This window comes from Festucalex cinctus, chromosome 10 (genome assembly GCF_051991245.1).
Source record: "Festucalex cinctus isolate MCC-2025b chromosome 10, RoL_Fcin_1.0, whole genome shotgun sequence".
NCBI lineage: Eukaryota > Metazoa > Chordata > Actinopteri > Syngnathiformes > Syngnathidae > Festucalex > Festucalex cinctus.
In genome coordinates this window covers 20,174,070-20,190,060 of record NC_135420.1, presented here as the reverse complement: position 1 = coordinate 20,190,060, position 15,991 = coordinate 20,174,070, and the positions used below count along the sequence as shown (strand labels likewise).

Below are 15,991 nucleotides of genomic sequence, written 5' to 3'. Positions count from 1 at the left end.
TGCCAAATGGACGGTTTGCCACTGTCTTTTTTTTTTTTTTTAATTTAATTTAATGCCAGTTTTGATTGACAGCATTTTACAATATGTATCTAATTGTGACTTAGTAAAGTAAAAGTAAACTCCGGCAAACTATTAAAAAAAAAAAAAGATGAATTACAGCTCTCCTCCTGTTCCTGGGGGTCAATATACAAAATGTGTGTGTTTCACTTTAAGAAGCCCCCACCGCACGCTCAGCGGAGGGAGGAAGTGCAGGTCTGCGGAACAGCGGCTGAGGAGAGGAGGAGGAGGAGAGGGGGGAATCCAGCCGATGACGGTTTCAAGTTCCCCCGATAGAAACTGTGCCTGATTTGTGGCCAATGTTGGAGATGTAAAAAAAAAAAAAAAGTGAGCGAGAAAGAGAGGGAGGAGGGAACGAGGGAGAAAGGGAGGGGAGGAGGGAGGGAGAGAGGGAGGAAGGGGTGGGGGGGGGAGGAAAACACTGAAGGGGTAGCTATGGAGATGGAGCGTTTTCCTGGCTGCTTTCTTTGACAGGTGTTGAGTGGGGCAAAAGTCTTAAAACAGAATCCAGCATGTACGCCAAAGGTAAAGGAGCCGTGGTCCCTTCCGACAGCCAAGCACGAGAAAAGTAAGTCCGAGCGTTTGTTTTCTTTTAAATCTCTTCTTTTAGAGACTGCTTTTACCTGCACGCGCCGCCGATGCGAACTTTCTCCAACTAGCTTCCGTCACTGCAGATTGACATGATTTCCACGCACGCCTTCAAGCGCTTTAAAGGTGCACGCGTTCAACTTTTCACTTTTTCAACGGACTTCCTGCTCGTGTTGTTGTTGTTTTTTTTTGAAAGTTCGCTCGCGGTGCTTGTTGCGAAGTGCTGCTCTCGCCGGAGAATCGAGCCTGGCTTGCGGGGCGCTCACGTGCAGCCTTGCACGGAGGAGTCAAAAGTTTTTGTCCCGGTAAACTTTTCAGTGAGGGGAAGACGTGGTTTTGCGACGGAATGGTGCGATTTTGCAGACTTGAAGTGGTGAACTGAAAAGTGGACCGACCTCGCGGGGTTCTGGTGGTTTATGGTGCGCGGAAATCACGGAGGTGTGCTTTAAAAAGCCATTTGCATCAGTCTCTTGTTCTTTTTAAAGCGCTTTTTGGCTGGAGACTAGGTAGAAACTTTAGATAAATGCACGTGCAGCCCCTTTTTCACACATGGAACTTCCTTTTTTGCACTAGAAACATTCAGATCAGCGGGGTTCATTCATTTTAAAGCAGGGTAAGCAACATATGGGCCGTGGGCCATCTATGAGCATTTCATCCAGTTGATGCGGCCCAGAAGAAACACTTTTTAATACACAAGCAAACCTTTAAATCTGGACACAAAGGCATATAAAGAAAATGATGTTTTCAACATAAGATCCATTTAAATATTAACAAATAACATCTTCAAAATGTGTGTAAACACATGTGATGGAAAAGGTTGGTGCGTTGTAATAAACCAACAGTATTTTTTGTAACTTTTTTTTTTTTTTTTTTTTAATGAGATATGGCATCAAGTTTGTGCATTATTATTTCATGCTGTAATACTATGGCTCTTTCTGTTGTATGTGTTGTAGCCACCAGGGGGCAGTATAACATATACTGTACATATGTTTATACATGAACTGCTCAGTCATTTGTGAGTTCGCATTTTTATTTTGAACAAGTAAGACAAAAAATAAGAAAATAAGCTGCAGTAATATTGGTTGTTTTTTATCCAGAGGATAAAGAATCTACGCCTGTGGCTATATCTGTTTACATGTTTCTGCTCCATTTGTGTTTAAACTTGCAGCATCACAATGTTGAATTGATGCTATTTTTGTTAGCCTGTATAAAATGTTATGCATTGTGAGGTTGGTATTAAGCTAATGGACTTTGTAAACAAAGTTCTGGGGTTTGTTTACAGTCAATACACAATGTGTAATTTTCTTTCATATATGTCAAGTATTACAGTAAATTAATACTGCACAATAAACTAGTTTGCTCAGCCGCATAAGAAAGAATACGGAACAAACCATTCTGTCGAACTGCTGAAATTAAATCAGCACATTCCATCTAATTTTGAGTTTGTCAAACTTTTTGTTTACCCCAACGAGATGTGTGGACCCGAACTTACAAAACTTTATCAATGGGCCACATCTGCACCAATGCTTTGCCCTCTGAATGATGATGTCATGCGTGCTTTTTATCATAATTTACATATTGGAAACTGCAGTTTATTATTATGATTTTTGTTTTAAACCAGCATATTGATGGACATCAAGTTTACAGGAGTCCTCAGTTTCCGAGTTCTGTTCTTGCACGCTGTTAAATCTGACTCGTGACTAACCTACAATCATGCTTTCGTAAGATCATAATTACAGTAATTGTATTGTTTGTATGAAAACCAGTTGTAGGACACAAATATAAAGTAATCCAGTGAAAAACAGTTTGTCATTTGTGAATTATCTTTTGGCACTGTGCAATTGAGTTAATTCTGTGCTGTTTATATCCTCGAAATGTCATAATTGCAGTCAATATTTGTTTGCGAAACACTTCTAGACTGTAAATATAAAGCAATTAAAAAAAAAACCACCAATTATGTTTGAAGTTGAGTGGGCCTTCTTGTGCTGCTGTCGTCACAGATTTTTTTTTTTTCGAGGGGCCTTATCCTCCGCAATTTGCTGACCACCTTCTCACTGTTTCTGTGATCCTGCCAGAATCGTGTCTAATATAGAGACTAAGCTTTGATGTCGTCTTGTGGCATCTTGGGGCCAAACAACTTGAATAAAGTTAGGGGAGGAGCTTAATTTCAGCAAGCCATAACCTTGTCTATTTAAAAAAAATATATATAAAAAAAAAAACTAAAAATAAAAAATAAACGTGTTCTGCCGCCATCTTCTGGCATGGATAAGCAATTACAAACCTTTTTGAATGTGCGTCAATTCATTCGCAGATTTTTACTGAAAATTGTCAAAGCACCCAAAATTGACCCAAATTGAAAGTGTCTTAATATATATACAAACGAGCAAAAAGTGCAGATTGCAACACAGTAAACTTAAACATTCCCTTTTATTTTGTTGCCTTGTTGGGTCTGCCATTGCATCATCTTGTCCATACAGTAGCTGTGAAATGATGCGTGTGCATTCGCACACACGCATCCCAGGTGGTCCAAATGAACAGCAGGCATGAGGTGACCCTTGAACCCGTGTATGATGCCTTAATACTACCCATGACGTGAGCATACGCCAAGGCTGCGTTTACACCTGTTTTCCGCTTCAGTGCCTCATGCACCTGAAAGCAAACGATTGATTGTAGGCTGATCAAAAAAATAGATAGGCATGCTCTTCTGATCATGATCTTCTGGCATGTCGTGGTCCAATCGCTCCTAACGTTTGAAACGACCGTGTAGGAGGAGGATTAATAATTCAGCTCATGAGGAATTCACGGCAGTTGAGAGGCGGCGACATGAATGTTACTGTAATGGTAACAAAAGCCTCGGATTTGTCTATAGCGCCTACAGTGTCGCTTTGCGTTTAGATCAGATCAGTCGTATATGAGAAGCATCATAATAAATGTCATGTATTGCCCGAGTGCTTGAACACCAAGCATTTATTAATATTATTCAAAAGCGTAAAAAGCCATTAAGTGGGCGACACACAAACCACTTTTTATTAGAATTTGTATTTATTTATATTTTTATTTATTTATATTTTTGTTATATTGTGGATGTTTACATTTAGATAACTGATTAATCGGTAAATTTACAAATACAATAAATTATTTTTGCATTCCATTACACAACAGTAAAGTTGTGAATTACAGGCAGAGCATTAAACTTTTTATTATATTTTATTTTATTTTTTTAACAATACTTTGTTAGTATTTGTTTAACTTTACAACAGTGAGTATATTTGTTAAAAATCACACAATTTTTATTTATTTTTATGGTGGGGTGACTGAGTGAATGTCATTGTCTCTTTGGCTTGTTTTGTAATGTGTTTATGCGTAAAAAAAAAAAAAAAAAAAATCAGCCTTTTTTTGGTGTGGTGAATGATGAAATGTTATCTCTTCGTTTTGTGTGTAAAAAATAAAAATAAAAATCTGTTGTAGTACCACGACTGACCTGTGAGAGGCAGCAGGGTGCCAAATTTCAAAGAAGGTAAAGTGTAATAGTAGAAGAAGAAATCAAAGAATCTAGCTTGACTGTTAGTGGATCTGGTAACTACATTTCTTCTTCAATTCTTCTCCACGTCATTTTTTATTGCGTTGAATGACAACCTCAATTTGTGTTCTGGCAATAGGTCACTTCCTAATTGGCTGTTTTTCATGTCAATCACGACCTTCTTTGCTCAGTCCAACTGACCACACACATAAGGGAATATTGAACAAGGTTAAAATTGATGATTGACTTTATCACTTAGAAAAAGTCCAATAAGCGTACTTTGAGTGGCCTGGTGAGTGACGTGGGTGTCAGCAAATGAGTGTGTAGAGTTGGCTGATGTGAGTTCAGGTTAGTGGCTGGCTGTTAGCCAGTCTAAAGCAGCTTGTGTGCGGAAGTGCTTATTAATGTGTTTCATTTGTTAGTGTGTAATTTGGAGTTCAGTGTGCGTGCGTGTTGTCATGCAGGCCTAACGGAGGTCTCTTGCACTCTTTCCCCTCACCTGTCTTGTCACCCTAACCTGCCCTGCAGGGCCGACACATGTTCCCTTGTAAGCGCGCCTCGGTGCGTCACCGAATTAGCTCGTATTTACATATTCATACGGCTCTTTACATATTCACATATTGTAAAAGGGGGCGCCAGCGGGCGGACAATTGAGCAAGACTGATGTCATCTCTTCCTTGCACTAAGTCCAAGTGCCCTATTTGGATTTAGAATTTGCTGTCAGTATAATTATTCAATAGTTTAAAAACTTCAACGAAATCAAAAGGAAGCATAAAAAACAACAACCCAAAATATAACAAACCGCTACGAATGCTAATTATAATTAAAAAACAACAACAAATAACTTGACATATAATGAAAATTGCAAAACTATAATAACCCTGATGACTACCAAATTGCATGTAAATTACTACACATGGAAGTAAACAATAATACATGACATGTAAATCCAGCGGGAGGCACGGTAGTCGAGTGGTTAGCACGTCCGCTTCCCAGTTCTGAGGTCTCCGGTTCGAGTCCAGGCTCGGACCTTCCTGGTCCGTGTTTTGCATGTTCTCCCCGTGCCCGCGTGGGTCTTCTCCGGGTACTCCGGTCTCCTCCCACATTCCAAAGACATGCGTGGCAGGTTAATTGGGCGCTCCGAATTGTCCCTAGGTGTGCGTGTGAGTGTGGATGGTTGTTCGTCTCTGTGTGCCCTGCGATTGGTTGGCAACCAGTCCAGGGTGTCCCCCGCCTACTGCCCAGAGCCAGCTGAGATAGGCGCCAGCAGCTCCCGCGACCCTTGTGAGGAATAAGCGGTCAAGAAAATGGATGGATGGATGTAAATCCAGCCACATATTCCTTCAATTGCAAGTGAGAAACATTGCTAGCGTATGCCGCTAACGTTCAGAACTGTGTGGCAAACTTGATAACCACTACGGCACCGTGCTGCCTCGCCAGCATTTAATTGAATTAAAGTGAGCGCAAGCCGTTCAGGGGCTTCTGTATTAATATCACCTTATTGTTCAGTCACTGGTAACTCTTTGAAATGCGCACTGATGAATCTTGGGTCTTAATTAACGTTTCCGCGCTCGCTGATATCCTAGATAGCGATCAAACGTCTCCATTCTGTTTGTTTACAGACATGCTCTCGTGTGATTTGGAGATTTGTTTGGCCGAAAAGATCTTCAAGTGTAAAGTTAATCAGTTTGTTTCTTTACATCCCCCCCGCTCCTCCTCCTCTGGCTCCTCCCACGTATTTACATGCCGCTTAATGGTAGGGGGATCTTCAGGTTTTCAATGCGCCGTTTTGACTCCGCACAGATGGCGCCGCCATCTGCATTTTAGCCTTTTGAAGACGGCATAAAGAGCTGCGCAGGAACAAGAGAAAACATTGCTGGAGAAGGGGAAAGGAACCCTTGATTTAGCCCCGGCACCCTTCGGCTGACTGCGCCGGCGTCGGCGAGATGACAACAGTCAATTAATGCTGCCGCTCGTCAGCCGCCAGTGCGCGACTGCGCGCGCGTGTCAGATTGTATCGCTTGAAGTAAAGCACACCGTGTAAATATTGGATCTGTGGGTCTCAAGTTATGAATCAGTTTGACATCAGTGCACCGAGGGATGCCACGGTCGTTTTATTAGCGAAATGCAGAGCAGGGACACAAGTGCATTTGGTGGACCTAATACTCAATTTTGTAGAATTTTGTTGGGTTGATCGTTGATTAGTTTTTGTCTTTGAGCAGTTGAGTGCACTTCTTGATTGCCACCATTGGAGGTGCTGATGAGTCATTCAACTCGTTTGTGATCTCAAGAAGAACATGACTTCCTCTCATATAATTCATACTCAAATTTTGTTGATTTTTTTTGTAACAAACCCACAAAAATCTACTAAAAAAAACCACAGATTAACATTCAAAATACGTCCCCCCCCCCCCCAGAAAACAAAACAAAAAACTGGAAATAAAAAAACGGGATGCCCCACCCCTCCAAAAATGTTTAATAAAATCTTAAAAAATAAAAAACAATGAAAACAAAGCCACAAATTTGACAAACATGGACACAGACAATATTACAATACTCACGGGTACATGTTCTTTATCCTCTGTGAAATACGGCTAATATTTCGTCAGCTAACTGAGCAGTTGTGACCGTCATATTCGTTTATATCCGTATTATGCTTAAGTTTGTTCTTATCATATTAGAATGACTGTTTTCCTTATAATATTACAATTTTATTATTGTAACTATTTTGTACTGAGCCTTTAGTTTTAGCACAATGACTTTTTCCACTCATAATACGACTTTATTTTTATAACATTACACTATTTCCTTCAACATCAATGCTTCATTATTGTTGACATTATTCTTGCAACTTTAACTTTTTTAATTTCTTATCACATTACAACAGTTTTTTCAGATGAATGTAACTTATTCTCATAATATTCTGGCTTTTTTCCCTTCATAATTTTCCATTATTACTCCGGCAACAGTAGAAAAATATTGTAAAATTCCAACATTTTATTCTTGTAACATAAATATTTATTTTTGCAACAGAATTCTTGTCATGCTATGAACATTCCTGAAAATTGCATTATGTTCTTCTCATAACTTTATTTTTTCTTGTGAGAATTTTCTCATATTACAACTTTTTCTTGTAATAATAAAACTTTGCTCATAAATATTTTGGCTGTTTTTTTTTGTAATATGACTTTATTCTTGCAATTACAACTTTATTCTTGCTATTTCATGACTGTAATTCTTTTCCACAAAATCACGACTTTGTCTTGTAATTTTACGACTTAATTTTTGGAGCGTTACGACTTTTCCCCTCATAATATTAGAACTATTTTACGACTTTTTTTTTTTTTTTTTTCCCCTTCCTCTCATCATTTTGCTAATACTCCTCAGCTCATCAGCTGCTGTGGGAGGTCTCGACTGAAACAGACATTTACGGCAATATAATCTCCCACTAATCATTCTAACTGCTTTGTCTGTCTGGCTGTTGTGTTGATGATAAACAGATGAAGAAAATGATGGGGCATTTTTTTTTTTTTTTTTTTGCAGGTGTTCTTCCGTCGTGCGACAGAAGTGCGCGTGGCTGTGCGTGTTTGCCGCCTTATTGACACTGATTTGTTTTGACAAAGGGAGTGCCGTAACAAAGCCGAGCAAATATAAACAGCGCGTGCGTTGGGAATAAGCTTTAGCGAGCGCGCTCCACTGTATCACAGCATCCACGTCGCTCAAGCGCCTTCAAGTGGTACATCCATACTGCTCTTATACCATTGTCATGAATAATTAAGATTCCGGAAATAATATTTTGCGATTTTATGTGGCTACACTTGGCGGGTACGGTTTAAATTATGCATGCGACACATCTTTAGTCTTTTTTTTCCTTTTTCTGAAAGATAATACTGTCTGTGAAACAGAGGTGCTTAATCCCTCTCTTTCCCAGCACACCTCAGCTCACCCTGCTCTCGCTCGAACTGCTGAATTATTGAAACAAAGACACGAAAGTTCATTTGCTAACTGTCTGCGCTTTAGCCGCTAAGCATGGCTGAGAAGCTCTTGTCTCTGGAGGCAAGTCGAGGAAAGGGAACGCGGGGATGGGGCAGCCCGGGGGGGCTGAAATGTCAGGTGTGTTTCCAGGGGACCAGGTTGTAGAAGAGAAGACTTCTTGATGTGTGGGCGAGGAACAAAGCGCTTATTTGGCCCAGGAAAGGAAACCAGGGCTTAAGTTAGTGATGTCGGGTGGATCTTACAAGTGGAGCTCACAAAAGCACACATTCGTTGTGTCTTCACACTTAACATATAGTAGAATGGTCAAACAAACGGTGAATTTGTTCATCTTTGAAAGGAGAAGTAAACCCAAAGACTTTCTTTACAATATCATTGTTCTGTCTCCTGAATGAAGAATCATGTATTTGTGTTTCTATGGTTTCAGAAATGCTTTATTTTGTAAGCGTAAAGTTAAGTTTATTGTGAAAAGCAAACCGGATGTTGTTGCGTTAAGCACTTCCTGTTTAGAGTCTTGACAGGAAGGTACGCAAGTCACTGCACTTCGATGTCCTCCTCAGTCCTGAGCCAAGCGCAAAATGTACGTGTGTATAGCGAACATGTTCTGTGTGAAATGTGGAATTATACATTGATTAGAGGGTTTGCTAATTGTAAGTTTGTATCAACGAGGTGGTAGAAATATGTTTACTTACAATTAGCATCGAGCTAACATTAGCGCATTAGCTCGGAAATGTTCGGATGCTAGCTGATCTTATTTTATTATTTATCTTATAGCAAACAGGTGGGGCGCAGCATTTTACAGTATTTTATTTTACAGCAGTATATAAGTTTGTTATAGTTTTACACCTGTGGAGTCGTCTCTGGAGAATAAAAGTGCAAGAGTCACATCAATATCTACAGTAATAGTATTTTAGTGAATTTACTGTTAGGCATTTTATTCTTACTTTATGAAAGTGACATTTACGATCTGCCTCGGGACTGCAGATGAAAAATAGCCTTTTGGCCAATTCTGGCATATTTACTCAAATGTTTTTTAAGTACTGTCCGTGATACACACAAATAGAGAGAATACCAACAGGTGATATCATTGAAGAATCTGTCTAGCTGTAGCAGGGACATAGCAAGGGCAGAATAATCATGTTCTATGCACCCCACTAGTGTAAACGCAGTAGTGGAATATGAATTAAGAAGCAAAATCTTACTGTTTTTAACCCATCTCAGGGGGCGGCCATTTTGCCACTTGCTGTCGACTGAAAATGACTTCACAGTTGCTTAGGGCTCAGCAAACGACCAAACACGTCATAGTTTGGTCATCACGTGGCATTTGCAAGCTGAACCGTGATTGGTTATTATCAGTTGCCCAGTCATTCATGTACAAGATCCTTTGACCATGGTTTTACATACTGTGGATTAAACTTTTGTCTTGTGTAGTTGCTTAAGGTGACGTCTCGCCGCGCTTGCTGTACTGTTGTTGTGTGGAGCCCGCATGCTCGTTGAGCTTTCATCCTTTCCACATTTAAATACACTACTGTACATATTTTAATGGTGTTACTTGTAAATAGCAAGGATAACTTGGCCTTTAATGGTTTGTCATTGCTGTGTAGAGTATTAACGAATGCAAGAACATACGATCAACATGTCCGACATGTGCTTTACCGTCTCGTCTTCTTGAGTGACGTGCGTTATTAGCGCCGGGTTCACCGGGAAGTCATTCTCAGTGTTCCTTATCCACATAGGAAGGAGGAGGCTGCGACCTTGAGATTCCCTCTGACATCGTCTCCGTACCACTTCCTCACGTCTCCTTCATCTGCTCGGCCTTCACCAGTCAGCCTGACAAAATGTCCTCACCTCTGTCCGCTGACACTTACCGCATCTGACGGAGTAACAAAAGGTGCGCCCCCACCGCAAAGTCCGGACTGAATGAGGGGCTCTGAATAATGTATTGCAGCTGGGGCAGGTGCCCATCGCCGGGGCACCGAAACCCTCAGATCACACCGGGCCCTGCCATGAAACTTTTATTTGCTACAGTCCTCTCGCGGAGGGCTGTTCAATCCCACAGACTGCCAAATGGTGCATGGGAATAATTCACATGGCAAAGGAGCCGCTTTTTAGATCCAGTGAACACTTGTTGTTCTTGTCCTACCGCCATTTACACAATATAGAGAGAATATTAAAATATTTTCTAATTTTTTAGGCATTATGTTGATTTCAAGTCAGAAAGAATACTGTGATCTATGATCAAATGCTTTTGTCATGGGGCTGGAAAAGGCACCAATAGCAAGGAATGATTCATATAGCTATAAAAACAATTAAGAAGTCATTATATATTCCCTTTAAGGGGTACTTTATTGACAAACTAGGCCTCAAGGTATAATATAGCTAGCTATAAACATATAATCTTATGACTTCTTCAGGTTACCAAGACCTTTTAAACTGTGGAGCAAAAACAGAATTAGAGCTGTCAAAAATAATTGATTAATTGACAAGTAATCGATTATCAAATTAATCAACAACTATTTTAATAGTCAAGTAGAAACAATAATTGGGGAAAGTTTGCTTTTGTAATAGACTTTCATGCAAAATAAAAATGTATCCGAATATTAGATCAATTGAATGGAATAATTGATTCTAAAAATATTTTATAGTAGGGCTGTCACCTGTCACTATCAGTTATTTTTAGAATAATTATTCTATCGATTATTCCATCGATTAATCGATTATGGCATAAAATCTTTCTCACATTATTAGTGTATTACAAAACTATTACAGTTTATTAACCAATTATTGTTGTTCCTTTTGTATATTTTAGTGATATAAACCAACAAAACATCAATTCAGAAATATTAATGAGAGGAATTGATGTTGTACTCACCGAACTTTTTGAAACTAATTCAGTTATTGGTTCGGTCATTGTTTTCCAAAGTAAAAGTAAATGTTTACAAATATGCTATTTTGATTAAATACAAAAGATATCAGTCTAGTCTAATGAAGGACTATAAAAATCAGAGCATAATTACTGTTGGGAGACTGAAATTGGAGGATTTGTACAATTTTAATTTAATTACTTGATTATTAAAATAGTTGTTGATTAATTTGTTAATTGATTACATGACTAAATTAATTTTGAAAGCTCTATTTGATAGTAATGATGCAATAAAGTAGATTCTCGACCCCAACTTTTTTTCTTTCTTTTTTGTGGAATCAATTGTATTAATCCAAATTTTGTGGAATCCATTTTATTAATCCAACTCCTGACTGCGTGTGGCAACCGATGAGTTGGCCCCGCAATACGGTCCGGCCTCGTTTGCGCTCCTTCTACCGGAACCAATGTGCTCACCCAGTACTCCAGTATCCTCCTCCGAATGTGTCGTGCCAACGTGTGCAGTCACACCTCTCAGTCATGGAAGTTTCATCTTTTAGAAACCAGTCACGTCACTCGGATGCAGCAGGAATCCTTTTTCTTTTTCCCCCCCCCCCACCAATCCTGTGTTGATATCTGCTACTTGACTGCGCTCTTCACGCCGCTCCACATTGTTGTGCTCGCGGCCTCGACAGCGGCGTTCCGCGCACCGCAGGGACGTGGCCGAGTGCCACGGAGGCTCTTTGGCTCTGAGCTGGCGAGCTTTACGGCGCACATTTACAACCCGTCCGTTGTGTACGTGATCTTCATACTGTAAAATCCTGTTTATCCCAGCGACCTCTCCTTGATATCGCAGGGATGATTCTCCGCCAGTTGTGTGCGTTTTGTTGGGCCCATTTGAAATGCACTGTAGAGAAATAATATTGTCACATTATTAAAAATAAACTTACACACTTTTTTTTTTCTGTTTTGCAGGTTAGCTTTATACGTTTACGAGTATTTGCTGCATGTTGGCGCACAGAAATCAGCACAGACCTTCCTGTCAGAGGTAAGACTTCACAACTTCACTCTCACATTATGTATCATGAAAAAAGATCGTCCCGAGCCTTAGTAATTCCAATTCTCATTGGCTGTGGGTGTTTGTTTGCTTTAATGCGTTAATATCTTCAACTTTTGACAGTTGATTTTAGCTAGAGATAAAATAATAAAATAATTATTCGACAACTTATCGGTTATCAAACTAATTTAATTCAACCACAAAAATTGGCCGAAACACAAAAAAAAAGACCAAATATAATCGATGCAAAAAATAATTTGAAAAATATTCGATACAGTCCTAATGCTAGCGCTAGGAAAAAAAAGTTGGCTAATGGGTCGACACAAAGAATTACCAAAGTAATCAATGGCATAATTGATTCTAAAAAGATTGGTTTGTGACAGCCATAGATGATCCAGTATACACTCATAATATGTAATGTAGCCTTAGAAAACAAAACAAAACTAAACAAAACAAAGTAGTTGACTGACTTCTCCAAGTATGTCAAGAGACCAAAAACTTTCATGCAGTTTTTGCATAGCTTTTACAAAATACGTACTTTCAGTGCGATTATACTGTAGAAACGCGCTTTTTAGAAAGTACAACCTCCAGAGGGAGTCAGGAGAACCTTGGCAGAGGTTCGAAAGAAGGTTCGTGATAGCAATTAGAAATTTTTTTTTCTCCTCCTCGCTCGTCAATGTCGCCCTGACGTAAGCCGAGAACAAAGAGCTTTAAGAGGCGGCCTCACCAGCGGCAGAGTTCTGGTCAGACCGCCGGTTCGTTGTATTTTGTTTTGTTTTTTCAGGCAAATCGAATAGAGGAATTGTGAACAAGCAAACAAATAATTCTGAGGGATTTAATTATTATTAAATGACTAGTTTTTGAGTTTAATACTCAAATTCACCATTTAAAAGTCTCAAAAATGGCAGCGTAAGATGGCCGCCAACACATTTTGCAGCCTTGTAACAAATTGTACATTTGACTAACTTAAACCTGCAGACATCGTGACTCAAGCATCCCAAGTGAAGAATAACATGAGCAAGGAAAAAGTCATACAAAGAAAATGCTAAAAACGCTAAAAATGTTTGGCATGCAAACGAGCCAAGCTTTGTTTTCTTTCACAATGCTCCCTTGACTCCTTGTTAATTTCAGACAATGTAAACATGGCATCGGTTCAGCTCCTTGATATGATTACCCGCCCTTCATTATTAGGCCTAATTTGTAATAAACGCTGTGTAATTAGATCACTTTGACGCGTTGTAAGCATGTGTCGTTGCTCGCCTCGTGCTACGACATTTAAGAAGCTCAGCCAGCCTCCTCCCGCTGTCAAGGTAAATGCGATGTGTGCTATTTGGAAAACATTCCAAAGCAAAGTTTCCACTTGTCTGCTGGACTTACATTAGGTCCTTGAAATGTCTGAGATCTAAAGCCTAATGTGTTGCATCACCTTCCTTTGCGTAAAGAGCAGATAGCAGGTAGCAGATTGCTACAAATGTGTTTTGCTCATTAAACTTGGCTGAAACAGTTTTTCTCTGACCAACCAATCAGAGGGCCGAAAAAAGTTGGCATTAATATGGGTCAGTGAGGCTAATTTGAAATCTGACTGGTTAACTAAACACTCCCATTGCTAAGATTGTTCCATTTACATTGGCCGGCACTACTGATTCTGATACATGCATCATTCCACCCCTAATAAAAAGACAAGTAAGTGAATGAATCTCCCCGAAATCGAGAGTCCTTATTGACTTTAACGTCCTACACAATAACCTCATTCGTACGTTTTATTTTATTTACGCCATCCACCGCGCCACTTTGAAACGGTCTGCGTATTTGGATTACGCTGACAGTCGAGTGTACGTGTGAGTAAAAGCAGCAGCTTGACCTTTCAACCGCTCCCCCCTCCCTTCACGCAGTTGTAGCAGGAGCACATAAAGTGAGTGGAGTATTAGACAAATGGTCGCGAAAAGATACACTCTGTCAGCCATCTGTATTCATCAGTGTTCACTTACCAGGTTTACACTCCAGCTCTTCATGAATCACCAGAGAGCTGCTTTTATTCCCACCCCACCTCCCCGTTTAGTTTTCACTTGCTTTTGACTCGGGTTCAGCCTTCACTGGGGATTCATTACTGAGGCGGAAGTAGCTCAACCCCAAAACAAAACACTACACGTCCATTTACCGAGCGTTTGACCTGATGACAGTGTTTACGGCTCACGGGCCGTCCATAAAATCACATGGCTAAAAAAGGACATCGTTCTCGGCATAAAGATAAAAGTTGTTATGAAGGCAGGAGGAAAGTTAATGACAGTGAATGAGAGTGTCAGTCAGCCTTGCTCTACCGCCTTTAAGCTGATTTAAGATGTTTGCTGGACTTGTGTTCAAATTGAGTCAGGGCTGATTGGTTGGAAAGTTAGCATTAGCTAATAGCTAACAAAGGCATCAAAACTCCTAACAATATTTTACACAGTCACAGTAGGTGATGGTCAGATGGTCACGGCAGTTTTTTTGTGTGTTTTTTTTTAAAGTTCAATGTTTGCTTTAGATTTTTTTTAATTTTATAGAGAAAACAATCACACTTGGAAAGAACACAATGTAAATGTGTAATAATTACACCAGACCGCCATGACACTTTTAACTCATTCACTCCCAGACATTTTCACTGAAGCAACCCCCTTTGCTCCCAGTTTAATCTTTCATCAGGAAACAAAGCATATTTCTATTTTTGTTTTGAAGAAATTATCATTAGAATATTGCAAAGTTTCATCATTCTTTACAAATCAAGTTTAGAATTGTGGGGAAACAGCTTGTTTTCAACATGGCCCTGGTTGATCTCTTATACTCTGCTGCCACCTGCTGGTCGTATTTGTAATCACTGTTTTTTCACCCGTTCACTACAGTTGAGAGGCTGCATCAAAGCCTTCTGTATGCTCTAGCATAAAAATACGTCTAAAATACGTATAAATACGTCTTTGGGAGACTTAAAACATTTAAAATAGAACATATTTATACGATTTTGGGAGCAAATTAGTTAATCTCACCCTCACCCCCTCATCACAGTTTGTGAATCCCTACTGCATCCAGCACAATGAAACTGATGCTGAATGAGTCGACGCGTAAATACAACCGGTCAAAACATCAATGGAAGCTAAAAAAAATTTCCCCTGCTGTTGGACACAAGTTCAAATGATTTCTTTTGGGTATGTGTGTTTAGGCAAACGACACCTATGAGGACAACAGCTTAAAGTGATTTTGTGTGCAGCTCACTCCATGTCTCCATATCTATTATTTCCTTTCTGCCACACGAACAGAGATGTTTAAAACGATTAGGGACCTTTGTCGTCGCAGGAAGACTGAAGGTATGCTCAGTCGCTAGCTTCTGTCCAATGAGAGCACTATCGCCCAGACTCTCAATTAACCTTTGGTCCCCCCACGGAGATGTGCTCAGGTTTATAGTACCTGTATGTGTGCACTTTCCCCAACTACTTGGTGGGACTAGAGCAACTGTGGTTGTGTGCGGTGACGCTTTTAAATAGGCTTTGTGGTCTGCAGGATTCTTGGTTTCTTCTATCACTTGGTTGCTTCAAGCCTTTACGTCAAAGGAAAGACCTGATTCGTTGTGAATGAAATTGGACACAAAATGATTCAGTTAGTGCTCAACAGTCGAATCAGAACACGCTCTTTTCCATCAGCCACACTTCATTCAGAGATTATTGTTTAAAAGCAACACAAGAACCTCATTGATTTGTTGGGTCAAATGTCAAATCGGTGGGTGCATGTTCTTCAGTACTCTGCTTGGAATTGTTTGCAAATCATTTTCCAACTTTCTGCAGATTGTTGCTCTATGTCGAAGCCAAAAGCCGCTCAATCCACTCCCGAGATGCTCTAGGAAGCTGGGTCAAAGTTTAGGCTGCCAAATTTCAACCAATTTTCCTGATAA

General features: G+C 39.9%; 1 protein-coding gene across 5 annotated transcripts in view; it reads left to right on the top strand.

Annotated features, from left to right (window-relative positions):
• Positions 1-323: 323 nt before the first annotated feature.
• Positions 324-15,991, top strand: part of ssbp4 (single stranded DNA binding protein 4) — a 94,001-nt gene continuing 78,333 nt past the window's right edge. For 2 of the 5 annotated variants that reach the window (XM_077533949.1, XM_077533947.1), the window contains exons 1-2: positions 324-625; positions 11,994-12,066. In XM_077533949.1, coding sequence (XP_077390075.1) covers positions 570-625; positions 11,994-12,066 — 129 coding nt within the window. In that variant the 5' untranslated portion in view covers positions 324-569. Of the gene's footprint in view, positions 626-8,659; positions 8,739-9,894; positions 10,050-11,993; positions 12,067-15,991 lie in introns of those variants that run through there. The other 3 variants (XM_077533952.1, XM_077533948.1, XM_077533950.1) reach the window with 3 other exon arrangements.